At 38.9% G+C, this 15,177-nt stretch overlaps 1 protein-coding gene across 6 annotated transcripts in view; it reads left to right on the top strand.

The window, feature by feature from the left end:
* Positions 1 to 15,177, top strand: part of TRIM2 (tripartite motif containing 2) — a 191,101-nt gene that overhangs the window by 149,920 nt on the left and 26,004 nt on the right. For all 6 annotated transcript variants that reach the window (XR_012247825.1, XM_073645277.1, XM_073645276.1 and 3 more), the window contains 4 exons: positions 4,080 to 4,231; positions 7,346 to 7,526; positions 7,629 to 8,352; positions 14,167 to 14,270. Coding sequence is in view for 5 of the 6 variants with exons in the window: in XM_073645277.1 (XP_073501378.1) it covers positions 4,080 to 4,231; positions 7,346 to 7,526; positions 7,629 to 8,352; positions 14,167 to 14,270 (1,161 nt within the window). In the remaining variant the exon portion in view is untranslated. The remainder of the gene's footprint in view (positions 1 to 4,079; positions 4,232 to 7,345; positions 7,527 to 7,628; positions 8,353 to 14,166; positions 14,271 to 15,177) is intronic.

Below are 15,177 nucleotides of genomic sequence, written 5' to 3'. Positions count from 1 at the left end.
TTCTTACTGTACGAAGGTAAGAGGGATCCTCCCAGAGCAGCTGTCCTCAGCACCGATTAGCTGTTTGGGGGCTCTGGCTGGCCTCCTGTTAGCCCTGTGGCCTCGTCAGTGTTTAGATCATTCCTTCTACCTGCGAAGTGCCAATGATTGAAGCATTTTCCCATTGAAGTGAATGGAAGCATTGCTGCTAGTGGATAAAAACATTCTAGATTATATCTAGAGCCAGAAAACATGTCCTCGTCACAGTCGAGAAGTGTTCATAGTCTGGGAAATCCTTTGTGAACTAAATACATCATCACAAGTCCAAGCTGCCAGTTTTTGGTGCATTACAAGCTCAAATTCTGGTTCTCTGCCCTTAGCAAATCTGCCCCATTTGTTTCTGGTACATTTAATTGGGCTGCCTAAAAAAATTGCAGTTTTAGTGCATTGTTTTTTTTAGACTGTTATGTATCTTGGCCGCAGCATTTTGAGACAAAAAAAAAAAAAGTCGTAAAAAGTATATGTTGAACAAGAATTTGTAGGAATACTGGTATACAATTTACCGTCCCTTATAAACATGCTGGTAATCACTGGACAAATGAGCAAAACGCTCTTTTCTTCAACTGACTGAAAATCATTGTTCTCGGCAGCACTTTACCCCATATAAGCAGAAGATGTGCTGTGAATAACATGTTGTATTGGGACAGGACGAGCGTATTAACGATTGTTCTGTTCTCGGCGGTACTCATCAGCTTGTGTAAACAGGCTAGAAAATGAGCGATAATTGACTTGTATGTAACCAATCAGTGCTTGTTAATGGGCCGAGATTGGGCCATCTGATTGCATCATTCAGGCGTCTGTGATTTTTCACATACTGACAAAAATGGACCATTGTTTTTACAATCAGTGATTTTCTCTGAATAAATTACAAAGCTTCTCCGATCGTTTATAATGTGAATCATGGACCGCACACTGATTGTACACTGATGTCATCTGTCATCTGTCTGTGACTTTCACGCAGACCCATAGACTTATACGGGTGACTTTTATCGGTCACGCTGATAAAAAAAATTTAAAAAAATGGACATGTCTCCTTGATTATTTTTTGCAGGTACACTGTCCGCAAAAAAATATGGATATGTAAAAATTTCAATAGATAATAAGTACGTCTTCATTCTGCGAAATCCATGGATAGAACACGCATGTGAAAAACTGATATCTGAGTGATGGGCAACATCACATGTAGCCGGTTGGCGGTCATGTTAACGATGATTTTTTTGAGCAAATAAAAAAGATACTTTCCCCCCCTCATTTAGCCCATTCGTCGGGTGATCATCAGCCTGTAGGAACACTCATTGACGATAATCATGCACCGTCATTCCTCTCTGAAATGTCTTCTTTTTATTGTACATTGTAATTATGTTGGATAAATAATGGATATTGCTAAACATTATAAGATGTGATGAACTGACTTTATGGTGATGGTAATAACTGATCTTTAGTAATTCTTTGCAGTTCTGAAGATGACCATTTTGCGGTATTACTGCCTCAGTAACTGTTATCTTTCCACTTAAATGGTTTGTAATGGATTGTATGAAATGTAGCATGTCTGTAGTGTCTTGTGAAAGGACAATGAGCAGAAGGAAGTGAAAGGAGACGATTAAAGAGGATCACAAGTAATTCTGCTTGTCATCTGTACAATCTTGTTACTTGAACCCACCTAATCTTTTTGACCTTTTAATTATTAACAAAATGCTAATTCCTTAGTATATCACGATTAGCGAGCTGGAGCCTTAGACGGGTCCCAGCGGCTGTGGTTATTCACTAGACTCATCTGCAGAATTAAAAAGTAACTAGTGCAACTAAATATACTTATTAGACCCTAGGGTATTATAATATCCTATTCAGGGTCATGATTTTCTGAACAGTCTCATCATGTATGTCTCATTATCTCCTGTGGAGGAAGAAATGGCCAGAATCAATTTTGATCTTTAGGACCATTAAACATAATATCTACACATCTGTATATAAAGGTTCTGCAAGTTACTAGAGCTAGAAATAGGTGAACTACATTTGTTATGGCTGCAGCATCTGTAATCCAATGATGTAAGAAAACTCTAATTGATGAGCCATATCTAGGTGCTCTGTAACCTTAAAGTTAATGTTTAATAAGAAAATTACTTGTTGTTTAAATCAGGTTTTATTTTAAGTCTGTGTGATTTAGCTAATTTTTTTTTTTACAAAAATGTTGTAATTGATAATCACAATGAGTATTTAAAAAAGACATTGTTAAATTTTTGCACTGGTCACTGGAGCGATTTCAGACTCGCACTTCATCATCACAGACAGGGTAATAATGACAGGTAACATCTCTATACATAGCTGATAACAAAGGATCCAGCCTGCTCCCCCTCCATTTGCAATGATCGTTGCACATGCTCATTAGATGCTTCAGTACAAGAAATGAGGTCTATTGCTGTTAATATACATATATATTTTCTGAAAGAACAGAAGTCAGAGTCTTAAGAAAAACCCCAGTGGCTAGTGTAAAAATTGCAGGACTTCTATTTTTTTTTTTTTCAATACAGATTGTGATATGAAAAAAAAAAAAAAAAAAAGTGTGTGAGATAGATATAGATATAGATATCTCTATTATAATTATTAGTATTCAATATGAAAACCTGTTTTAATAATAGTTAATTTCTGATGATACATTTCCATTAATAGCGGGCACTTTATTAGGATGGCCATTTAATTTTTCCTTGTTGCTTGCTGGTTGTTGTATATTTACAATCTAGACTAATGATGAACTCCTGCTTAAAAATAATCAGAATGTTTTAAAGAGCTTGCCGATGATTAGAAAAACATGACTGCCACACTTGTTCTTTAGTTTTGTGTGACATTGCCAAATTCCTCTCAATAGACCTAAATTACAAAGCTTTGGATAGGCGTGGCACTCTTTTGGGGAGAAAACTGCCATGTTTTTCTAATCCTTTACCCATTGCTATTGCTGATTTGTTGTTCAGTTCTTTTTGGTTAGACTATAGAAATTTTTTTATTGCAGTGCAAAAACAGATTGCTGTAAAATCTCAATTTCCATATTTGTTACATTCGAGAGATACAGATCTGATGTAAAAAATATTAAGATTTGAGACTCCTTAGTGGTTGATACCTTTTTAATGGCTAACTAAAAAGATGGCTACAAATTGCAACTTTCGAGACTACTCAGGCCTCCATCAGGCATAGTATAACACCAAATCTGAAGAATCACATATTTATACACACCAAGACACAGAAATAATGCAATAGATGAAACAAGTGACGTAAAGCAGGACTATTAGTATGGGAATGGGATCAACAGTTGTGGCCGTAAATATGATCTACAGCATCATGGACATGAAATCACTGATATTAAAAGGTAATTTCAAATCTCAGAGTGACAGAAAAGTCTGGGAATACAAACTAATGACAACCTTTGACACACTTAGTGCAGGAATGAATGTGTCGCATGGATTTATGTCTTTCTATTTCAACTAAGGAATGTGCTCCTCAGACCTGTGGGGGAATCAAAGCCCCAGACCAGACTTCAATCACAGGACAATAAAACTTTCACACTCCTTATCTATGAACTGTTTCAATATTTACGGCCACAACTGTTGATCCCTTTCTCATAATAATAGTTCTGCTTCACGTCACTTGTCTCATCTATTGCATTATTTATGTGTCTTGTTGTGTATAAATATGTGACTCTTCAGATTTTGTGTTATTCTATTCCTGATGAAGAGACCTGAGTAGTCTTGAAAGCTTGCAATTTGTTACCATCTTTTCAGTTAGCCATTAAAAGGTATCAACCACTGAGAGCTCTGAAATCTAAATATTTTTTTATCTACTGGCTAACACGGTACAAAGAATATACAAGATGCAGTTCTGATAGCAATGTATTACTGCATCAGATCTGTCTGATACAGGAAAAAAAAAAATTATATATATATATATATATATATATATGGTAATACATTGCTATCAGAACTGCATCTTGTATATTTTTTTTTAGTATTAAGAATAGATAATATTTTTCAACTTGGCTTTCTTTGCCGCAGGTGATGGAATTTTACTGCCAGTCATGTGAGACTGCTATGTGCCAAGACTGTACTGGAGGGGAGCACGCCGAGCACCCCACTGTGCCCCTCAAAGATGTGGTGGAGCAACATAAGGCAGCACTGCAGGCTCAGCTGGATGCCGTCAAGAAGAGGTATCTGTTTCTTTCAAAGTCGTCCTGCTTTTTCATATAGTGCTCTGCAGCATGATGTGATTAATTGGAACACTGGGTCTTGGTGCTTTGCCACAAATAAATGCATTTTTTACCAAAAGCAATTACCATTACATTGTAAATAATTGGATCTAATTCACAGTTTAACTCGATCACTGACATTGTAGACCATGGCTGTACAAGAGATAGACATTCCAAAAAGTAGATGTACAGTACAGACCAAAAGTTTGGACACACCTTCTCATTTAAAGATTTTTCTGTATTTTCATGACTATGAAAATTGGACATTCACACTGAAGGCATCAAAACTATGAATTAACACATGTGGAATTATATACTTAACAAAAAAGTGTGAAACAACTGAAAATATGTCTTTTATTCTAGATTCTTCAAAGTAGCCACCTTTTGCTTTGAAGACTGCTTTGCACACTCTTGGCATTCTCTGGATGAGCTTCAAGAGGTAGTCACTGGAAATGGTCTTCCAACAATCTTGAAGGAGTTCCCAGAGATGCTTAGCACTTGTTGGCCCTTTTGCCTTCACTCTGCGGTCCAGCTCACCCCAAACCATCTTGATTGAGTTCAGGTCTGGTGACTGTGGAGGCCAGGTCATCTGGCGTAGCACCCCATCACTCTCCCTCTTGGTCAAATAGCCCTTACACAGCCTGGAGGTGTGTTTGGGGTCATTGTCCTGTTGAAAAATAAATGATGGTCCAACTAAATGCAAACCGGATGGAATAGCATGCCGCTGCAAGATGCTGTGGTAGCCATGCTGGTTCAGTATGCCTTCAATTTTGAATAAATCCCCAACAGTGTCACCAGCAAAGCACCCCCACACCATCACACCTCCTCTTCCATGCTTCATGGTGGGAACCAGGTTATGTAGAGTCCATCCGTTCACCTTTTCTGCGTCGCACAAAGACACGGTGGTTGGAACCAAAGATCTCAAATTTGGACTCATCAGACCAAAGCACAGATTTCCACTGGTCTAATGTCCATTCCTTGTGTTCTTTAGCCCAAACAAGTCTCTTCTGCTTGTTGCTTGTCCTTAGCAGTGGTTTCCGAGCAGCTATTTTACCATGAAGGCCTGCTGCACAAAGTCTCCTCTTAACAGTTGTTGAAGAGATGTGTCTGCTGCTAGAACTCTGTGTGGCATTGACCTGGTCTCTAATCTGAGCTGCTGGTGACTCGGATAAACTTATCCTCAGAAGCAGAGGTGACTCTTGGTCTTCCTTTCCTGGGGCGGTCCTCATGTGAGCCAGTTTCTTTGTAGCGCTTGATGGTTTTTGCAACTGAACTTGGGGACACATTCAAAGTTTTCCCAATTTTTCGGACTGACTGACCTTCATTTCTTAAAGTAATGATGGCCACTCGTTTTTCTTTACTTAGCTGCTTTTTTCTTGCCATAATACAAATTCTAACAGACTATTCAGTGGGACTATCAGCTGTGTATCCACCTGACTTCTGCACAACACAACTGATGGTCCCAACCCCATTTATAAGGCAAGAAATCCCACTTATTAAACCTGACAGGGCACACCTGTGAAGTGAAAACCATTTCCGGTGACTACCTCTTGAAGCTCATCAAGAGAATGCCAAGAGTGTGCAAAGCAGTCATCAAAGCAAAAGGTGGCTACTTTGAAGAACCTAGAATATAAGACCTATTTTCAGTTGTTTCACACTTTTTTGTTAAGTATATAATTCCACATGTGTTAATTCATAGTTTTGATGCCTTCAGTGTGAATGTACAATTTTCACAGTCATGAAAATACAGAAAAATCTTTAAATGAGAAGGTGTGTCCAAACTTTTGGTCTATACTGTATATATTTCTATTTCTCCATGGCCTGCTTCTTGTCTGTATTGTTTACTAGATATACAGGTGCATCTCACAAAATTATAATATCCTCAAAGAGTAAATTTATTTCAGTTCTTCTATCCAAAAAATGAAATTCATATAATATATAGAGTCATTACAAACAGAGTGATCTATTTCAAGTGTTTATATCTGTTAATGTTGATGATTATGGTTTACAGCCAATGAAAACACAAAAGTCATTATCTCAGTCAATTAAAATAATTGACAAACGCCTGCAAAGGCTTCCTAAGCGTTTAAAAAGATCCCTTAGTGTGTTTCTGTAGGCTCCACAATCATGGGGAAGACTGCTGACTTGACAGATGTCCAGAAGGCAGTCATTGACACACTCCACAAGGTCCCAGAGTTCCTATTTTCATTTGGAAATCAAGGTCCCAGAGTCTGGAAGAAGAGTGGAGAGGCCACAATCCAAGCTGCTGGAGGTCTAATGTGAAGTTTCCGCAATCAGTGATCGTTTGGGGAGCCATGTCATCTGCTGGTGTAGGTCCACTGTGTTTTATCAAGACCAAAGACAGCGCAGTCGTCTACCAGGAAATTTTAGAGCACTTCATGCTTCCCTCTGCAGACAAGCTTTATGGAGATGGAAATTTCATTCTCCAGCAGGACTTGGCTCCTGTCCACACTGCCAAAAGCACCAATACCTGGTTTAGAAACAACAGTATCACTGTGCTTGATTGGCCAGCAAACTCGGCTGACCTTAACCCCATAGAGAATCTATGGGGTATTGTCAAGAGGAAGATGAGAGACACCAGACCCAACAATGCAGACAAGCTGAAGGCTGCTATCAAAGCAACCTGGGCTTCCATAACACCTCAGCAGTGCCACAGGCTGATCGCCTCCATGCCACATTGCCGCAAGGATGCAGTAATTGATGCAAAAGGAGCCCCGACCAAGTATTGAGCGCATTTACTGAACATACATTTCAGTAGGCCAACATTTTGGACTTTAAAAACATTTTTCAAGCTGTTGTTATAAAGTATTCTAATTTACTGAGATAATGTCTTTTGTGTTTTCATTGTCTGTAAGCCATAATCATCAACATTAACAGAAATAAACACTTGAAATAAATCACTGTGTTTGTAATGACTCTATATAATATATGAGTTTCACTTTTTGTATTGAAAAACTGAAATAAATTTACTTTTTGATGATATTCTAATTTACTGAGATGCACCTGTATGTATACCTCTTAATTTTATTATTACATTTCTTTCCATGATTTCAGATTACCAGAAATAGACTCGGCACTACAGGTTGTATCAGAAATCATCAATCAGCTCGCAGCACAGAAGTCCAGCATAGTGGATGAAATTCACTCAACCTTTGAGGACTTGCAGAAAACACTAAATGTTCGGAAGAGTGTTTTACTTATGGAACTAGAAGTGAACTATGGGCTGAAGCATAAGGCATGTTACTCCTTTTAGTGAAAAAATAAAGATGTGTGCAAGTGTAAATGGATAGTATGAGTGTAAATAATTAACTACTTGCATTCTGTACCTTGGTCTTAGGTCCTCCAGGCCCAGCTAGACACGTTAATTGAAGGGCAGGATAGTATTAAGAGTTGTAGCACTTTTACAGCACAAGCGCTTAACCATGGGACGGAGACGGAGGTCTTACTAGTGAAGAAACAGATGAGTGACAAGCTAAATGAATTGGCAGAGCAGGATTTCCCGTTACATCCTCATGAGAATGACCAGCTGGACTTCATTGTGGAAACTGAAGGGTTGAAAAAGTCTATTCACAATCTTGGAACTATCCTGACCACAAACGCTGTGGCTTCTGAAACTGTGGCCACCGGTGAAGGTTTGAGGCAGAGTGTGGTGGGTCAGCCTATGTCTGTTACAATTACTACAAAGGACAAGGACGGTGAACTGTGCAAGAGTGGGAGTGCCTATATCTCAGCCGAGATATTCACGCCCGATGGGAGTGTCACAGACGGGGAAATTCTAGACAATAAAAATGGCACCTATGAATATTTGTTTACAATTCCAAAGGAAGGTGACTTTACTCTGTCTCTGAGGCTTTACGATCAGCACATTAAGGGAAGCCCCTTTAAACTGAAGGTGGTGAAGTCGGCCGATGTGTCCCCCACAACAGAGGGGGTGAAGAGGAGAGTGAAGTCTCCCGGCAGTGGACACGTCAAACAGAAGGCAGTGAAAAGACCAGCAAGTATGTACAGCACAGGGAAGAGGAAAGAAAACCCAATAGAGGACGATTTAATATTTAGAGTAGGTAAGTGACGTGTGCTCTAGAGTAAAATTACATTTAAGCATTTATGTAAAATTTACCTTGTTGGACAAAAGGGTAAATGGGGAAAATGTATAATTATATAACTGAATTATACTTTACAAATGTACAACTTTGTTCTGTCACTACTTGGCTGGAAATGCAACCACCTTAGCAAAATCTGCAGGTAAAACCCGCAGCTCTTCTATCCCATGTGGTCCTTTGCTTACATGTCGGGGTTTTATAATACTATTCCGATATTTAATTATGTTTACAAGCATGGGTGCAAAGTACTGAACTTTTTTTTTAAGTAAAATTTAATTTCATAAAAAAATAAAGTTGTTTATATCTCATGATCTCCTGATCCATTGCAAACAAACACAAAAGTACCATAATGTATTTTGGCTAATTTAAGACTAACGCATGCAAGATTTAATGCTCAGTACCCTAATTTCTAGTGCATTCTACAGAGGGTTCATTTTAAAAAAAAGGAATTTTTCAGCTTGTTTTTGCTATGTAATCTGAGTGCATTATGACGTAGAAGCAGAGACTCTGATTACAGTGATGTGTCACTTGCTGAGCAGTGTTTTACTGTTTCGATATAATCAGTGTTTTATCTGGAGATTATCACCACAGGACTTGCTGCCTTGTAGCATGTAGTCCATCCATGCCTGCACCACTGATAAACAGCTTTCTGTCACTTTATAATGTACACAGAGAGCTGGCAGTCAGTGGTGTGGTGGGGTTATACACCGCTCAACAACTCCGCTCTGTTAAATCTGCAACAGAGAAAACTGAGATTTTATTATAACTGCTTTATCGAGTAAACTAAGTATTGCATCTCTGGAATCGAGGTCTCTGTCCCTACATCATGCTACTGTCAGATTACACAGCAAAAAAAATTGCTGACTGATTCCCTTTTATGTTTATTGAGGTTTGTGGGCATTCATCTATGCACACCTCTCATAAGGTCTCATCACAGCATTTCAGTTGGGTTGAGTTCTGGACTGTGACTGGACCATTGCAACACCTTGATTCTGTTGAAAGCCATCCTGATGTAGGTTTGCTGGTGTGTTTGGTATCATTGCCCTGTTACATGACTCAGTGTCAGCTTTTGGATAGATAGTCTTACATTTGTTTTTGAAATGCTTGAATATAAAGAGGAGTTCATGGTTGACTCAATAATTGCAAGATGCCCAGGTACCGTGGCTGCAAAACCTGCTGAAATAGTCACCCCCTCCACTACCGAACTTGACAATTACTATGAAAAACTTGTGCCAATATCCTGTGTTTGATCTTTGCAAAATGTTTGTGCAGGGCAGTATGGCCAGACATCTCCATTTCTGTCTGTTCTGTCCAAATAACATTGTTCCAGAAGTCTCGTGGTTTGTTAATATGCAACCTTATAAACGTTTGCCTTGCTGCCATTTTCTTTTTAGAAAGAAGAGGCTTTCCGCCGACCTTTCCAAACAAGCCATAGTTGTTCAGTTTATTTAATTGTACTGTAATAAACTTGAACATTTAACTTGCTAACTGAGGCCTTTAAACTCTGAGCTGTAGCTCTTTGTTTTTTTGCAATTTCTCTGAGCAGTGCGAGCATTCCATGGTTTGGCCTTGAGAGGAATTTGTAGGGTCATACACTCCTGGGAAAATTGGCAACTGTTTTGATTTTTTTCCACTTATGTATCCTCTTTCTCACTGTAGATTGATGGATTCCAATTTTTTTGCCAAACCCTTATAACCAATCTCGGAATAATGGGCTGCAACCATTGTCTGTCTCTAAGATCATAGCTGATGTCTTTTCTCCTTGGAATTGTGTTAACACACATCTGACCAGCAACTGCCAAAACTTCTTCTTTTATAGAAGTGATCACACTTGCTGATGAACAGTTAATCGAAAGCATTTGATTAGCACTACCTGGTTGCTACTTAAAGGGAACCAGTTACCATGAAAATACAGTTCAATCTACAGGCACCATGTTATAGAGGAGGGGAAGCTGAGCAGATTGAACTATCATTTTGTAAGAAAACATTCAGTATAACCTGAGTTTTCAGTATTTAATCCTCTGCTCTTTGTGGGATTTTCTGTCCAGTGGGCGGTCCTATCAGTGACTGACAGCAATCTCTGTATGCACGCTTATACAAAGAAAGCTGTCAGTCACTGATAACTCCGCCCACTTGACTGAAAATCCCAGAAAGAGCAAAGGATTAAATGATGAAAACTAAGGTTAGACTATTTTCCCACAAAACTATATAATGATTTGCTCAGCTCCCCCTGCTCTTTAACATGGTGCCTGCAGATTGCATGGGATTTTCTTGCTTACTGGTTCCCTTTAATATCTTCTTTCCTATGGAAGCAGTAACTGTGTACTTAACTTTTCGGACTACTTCTGCATTTCGACTTAGTTTTTAATAAATTTATAATTAATGACACAATGTAATTTGTCATGTGTTTTTAGGTAATTCACCTACTTTTAACACCACCTGAGAACCGGATGTACTTGTCCTGATCGTTTTTTCTCGTGTATGTATGTATGTACAGTTCTAGAAATATTTTGACAGGGACACAAGTTCTGGCATTTTAGTTATATAATCAATAAGGGCTTAAAGTGCAGACTGTCTCCGCTTTAATTTGAGAGTATTCACATCCCAATTGGGTTAAGAGTTTACACCTCTTTAATATATAGCTGCCTCTTTTTAAAGGGGCCAAAAGTAATTGGACAATTATCTCAAAAGCACTTTAATGGGCTGCATAGGCTATTCCCTAAACCCCTTTACAGCTTGTGACATATTAGTACGCACAGGCTGTAATCCCCCGGTTCAGTGAGGGCTCCGGCGCTGAGCCCGCACTGAACCGAGCACATGTCAGCTGATTATTACAGCTGACATGTGCCCACAACAGCCGCGGGTGGAATCGCAATCCACCCGCGGCTGTTAACATATTAAATGCCGCTGTCAATCTCCGACAGCGGCATTTAACGCGTGCTTCCGGGAAGCGTGTCCTAAGCCCCGCCCATCGGCGACCCCCGTCACGTGATCGCGGGTCACCGATGGGTGGGCATGACAACCCAGGGTCTGCAGCAGACGCCTGCGGTTATCATGAGCTGGTCGCAATGAGCGCCACCTAGTGGTCGGCGCTCATAGCACAGGACCATTTCTGCTGCATACAGGGGATCTGCTGATCCCCTGTATGTAGTAGAGGCGATCGGACAGTTGCTGCTTCTAGTCTCCTATGGAGACTATAGAAGCATGCAAAAAGTGAAAAAAAAAAAAGTTTTTAAAAATATAAAAAAAATTTAAAAAATATAAAAGTTTAAATCACCCCCCTTTCGCCCCATTCAAAATAAAATATATAAAAAAAAACCCTACATAGACATATTTGGTATCACCAGGTTCAGAATCGCCCGATCTATCAACATACAAAAAATTAATCCGAACGGTAAACGGCGTAACGAGAAACAAATTCTAAACGCCAGAATTGTTTTTTGGTCGCCGCAAAATTGCAATAAAATGTTATAACGGGCGATCAAAACATCGGATCTACCCCAAAATGGTATCAATAAATAAGAACGTCAGCCCAGCGCGCAAAAAATAAGCCCTCACCCAGCCCCAGATCACGAAAAATGGAGACGCTACAGGTCTCAGAAAATGGCACTATTTTATTCATTTTTTTTACCAAATTTTGGAATTTTTTTTCACCACTTAAATAAATAAAAAAGAACCTATACATGTTTGGTGTCTACGAACTCGTAATGACCTGGAGAATAAGAATGGCAGGTCAGTTTTAGCATTCAAAAACAACTGTGGTATTGCACTTTTTTTGCAATTTCACCGCACTTGAAATTTTTTCCCCGTTTTTCCGTAGACGATATGGTAAAACTAGTAATGGCGTTGAAAAGTACAACTCGTCCCGCAAAAAATAAGCCCTCACACGGCCATATTGGCCAAAAAATAAAAACGCTATGGCTCTGGGAACAAGGGGAGCAATAAACGAAAATGCAAAAATGACAAAACCCAAGGTTGCGAAAGGGTTAATACATAATCTATAAAGCAGGTAAAAGATGTGGAGCTGATTCCAGGTGTGGCATTTGCTATTGTAAGCTGTTGATGTGAACCCACAACATGTGGTCAAAGGAGCTCTCAATAGAAGTGAAACAAACCATCATTAGGCTGAAAAAAAAGAAAACCATCAGAGAAATCGCAGAAATGTTAGAAGTGGTCAAATTAACAGTTTAATACATTCTGCAAAAAAGAAAAGCGCACAGGTGAGCTTGGGAACTCAAAAAGGCCTGGACTTCCACGGCAGACAACTGTGGTGGATGATTGCAGAATCCTTTCCATGGTGGAGAAAAACTCCTTCACAGCATCCACCCAAGTGAAGGACACTCTTCAGACAGTAGGTGTTTCAGTATCTAAGTCTACCATAAAGAGATGTCTTCATGAGAGCAAATGCAGAGGGTTCATCACAAGGTGCAAACCATTAATCAGCCTTATAAATAGAAAGGCCAGATTAGATGTTTTTGGGCAAAGTCTAAAGAAGCCAGCCCAGTTCTGGAGAAGAATTCTTTGTACAGATGAAATGAAGATCAACCTGTATCGGAATGATGGGAAGAAGAAAGTATGGGGAAGTCTTGGAACGGCTCATGATCCAAAGCACACCAGATCCCCTGTAAAACATGGTGGAGACAGTGTGATAGAATGGGCATGCATGGCTTCCAATTGCACTGGGTCACTAGTGTTTATTGATGGTGTGACTGAAGACAGAAGCAGCCAGATGAATTCTGAAGTGTACAGGCGATACTTTCTACTCAGATTCAACTAAATGCAGCAAGGTTGATTTGATGACGCTTCACAGTAGAGCTGGACAATGGCCCAATACATACTGCGAAAGCAAGCCGGGAGTTTAACGCAAAGAAGTGGAATATTCTGCCATGGCCAAGTCATCACCAGATCTCAACCCCATTGATCATGCATTTCACATGCTTAAGACAAAAACTTAAGGCAAAAAGACCCATAAACAAAGAACTGTAGAATGTAAGCCCACAAGGGCAGGGTCCTCTTCCTTCTGTACCAGTCTGTCATTGTTTATTTGTTACTGTAAGTGATATCTGTATTTTGAATGTAACCCCTTCTCATGTACAGCACCATGGAATCAATGGGGCTATATAAATAAATAATAATAATAACAACTGAAGTCAGCTGCAGTAAAGGCCTGGCCAACCATCACAAAGGAGGAAACCCAGCGTTTGGTGACGTCCATGGCTTCCAGATGTCAGGCAGTCATTGCCTGCAAAGGATTCTCTACAAAGTATTAAAAATGAACATTTTATTTATAGTAAAGTTAATTTGTCCAAATACTTTTAAGCCCCAGAAATGAGGAGGATTTGTAGAAAAATATAGGCATGCAGAGCCCAAATCACAAAGATTCGGTCAATGTCCAAATATTTCTGGCCCTAACTGTATTTATGTATGAATGAATATTTATGTATATATTTATTAATATATATCTATATCTCTGGAGCAACAGTTGGTTACTACATTTCCTGCTTGTCAATTAATGTGTTGATCCTGGACCCAGCACAGCTACATTAAATGTGCATATGTTAGCTTTCGCTATTTAACTTATCCTGAACATATACATTTATTTATTTTTCTTTTCTTTTTCTGTACAAGAATATAACTTATCATATATGACTCGTATGGATATCCTCTCCTACAGATCGGTTTTCTTTCACTTGTAAAGATATAGAGTACAGAAAGTTAATTGTAATACGTTTTTGCAGTTACTTTAGCAAATTTTGTTTCCTCCATCAATTTAAGGGACAAAAGGAAGAAATAAGGGTGAATTTACCAATCTTCAAGGCGTAGCTGCATCCACCAATGGCAAGATATTGATTGCAGATAGCAACAACCAATGTGTTCAGGTGGGTTTATTATTTTTTAAGCAGAAACTCTGCATTCCTATGTCATATTGTATTTGAGCCAATTTTAGCTCTTTCCTCAGTGTTATATACAAGCCCAAAGTATTGACTAGAGCACTATGTCAATTTTGCACAGCTTTGAGCTCCAGGTATAGCTTCATGTTTTGTAATCTCTGCACAGTGAGAAGTAGGTTACATTCAGTGAGTGAGCTAACGAGTGGATGGAAGAGAAAAGACTGGGCTAACAGGTGGGAAAAAGAGCCATACACTGCCATACACATAATATATATATATATATATAATATATATAATATATATATATATATATAATATATATAATATATATATATATATATATATATATATATATATATATAAGACAGACAGACCATTGGCAGATCCAGCTAAATATGGATTGTGTTACCTTTATATTGATGATCTACAATTAGTATCAGTGAGGTCCAACACTCAGCACCCCCACAGAGCAGCTGATATCTGCTCAAGTGGCCAGATGTAAGCAATGTATGGATTGGCATACCACAGCTCTGTAGATCGTGTAGTGGCCACTGCTGATTACTGCAGATTAGATTCTACAGCAATGAATAGGAGCTGCTCTGTAGTACCCAGCAGCATCCACTACATTGAACGGAGCTGTGCTGTTCTGTTCTGTACACTGTTTTCATCCGTCCACCACCAGAGTTAATAACTGGTTATCGGTTGGGGTGCTGGATGTCAGAATTCTGTCTTTCTTTTATTAATTACTGATCCGATAGATTATCTATCTATCTATCTATCTATCTATCTATCTATCTATCTATCTATCTTAACTGAGATCTGTAAGCAGCACAATAGAGATTTAACGGGGTATTCCCATCTTAGATGTTTGATATATGACATGATATGCCATAAA

Source organism: Phyllobates terribilis, unplaced genomic scaffold, assembly GCF_046119375.1.
Source record: "Phyllobates terribilis strain yellow unplaced genomic scaffold, ASM4611937v1 Scaffold_1__5_contigs__length_1240528914, whole genome shotgun sequence".
Classification (NCBI taxonomy): Eukaryota; Metazoa; Chordata; class Amphibia; order Anura; family Dendrobatidae; genus Phyllobates; species Phyllobates terribilis.
Note: the sequence above shows the minus strand (reverse complement) of the source record. Positions and strands in the feature narration are given on the sequence as shown.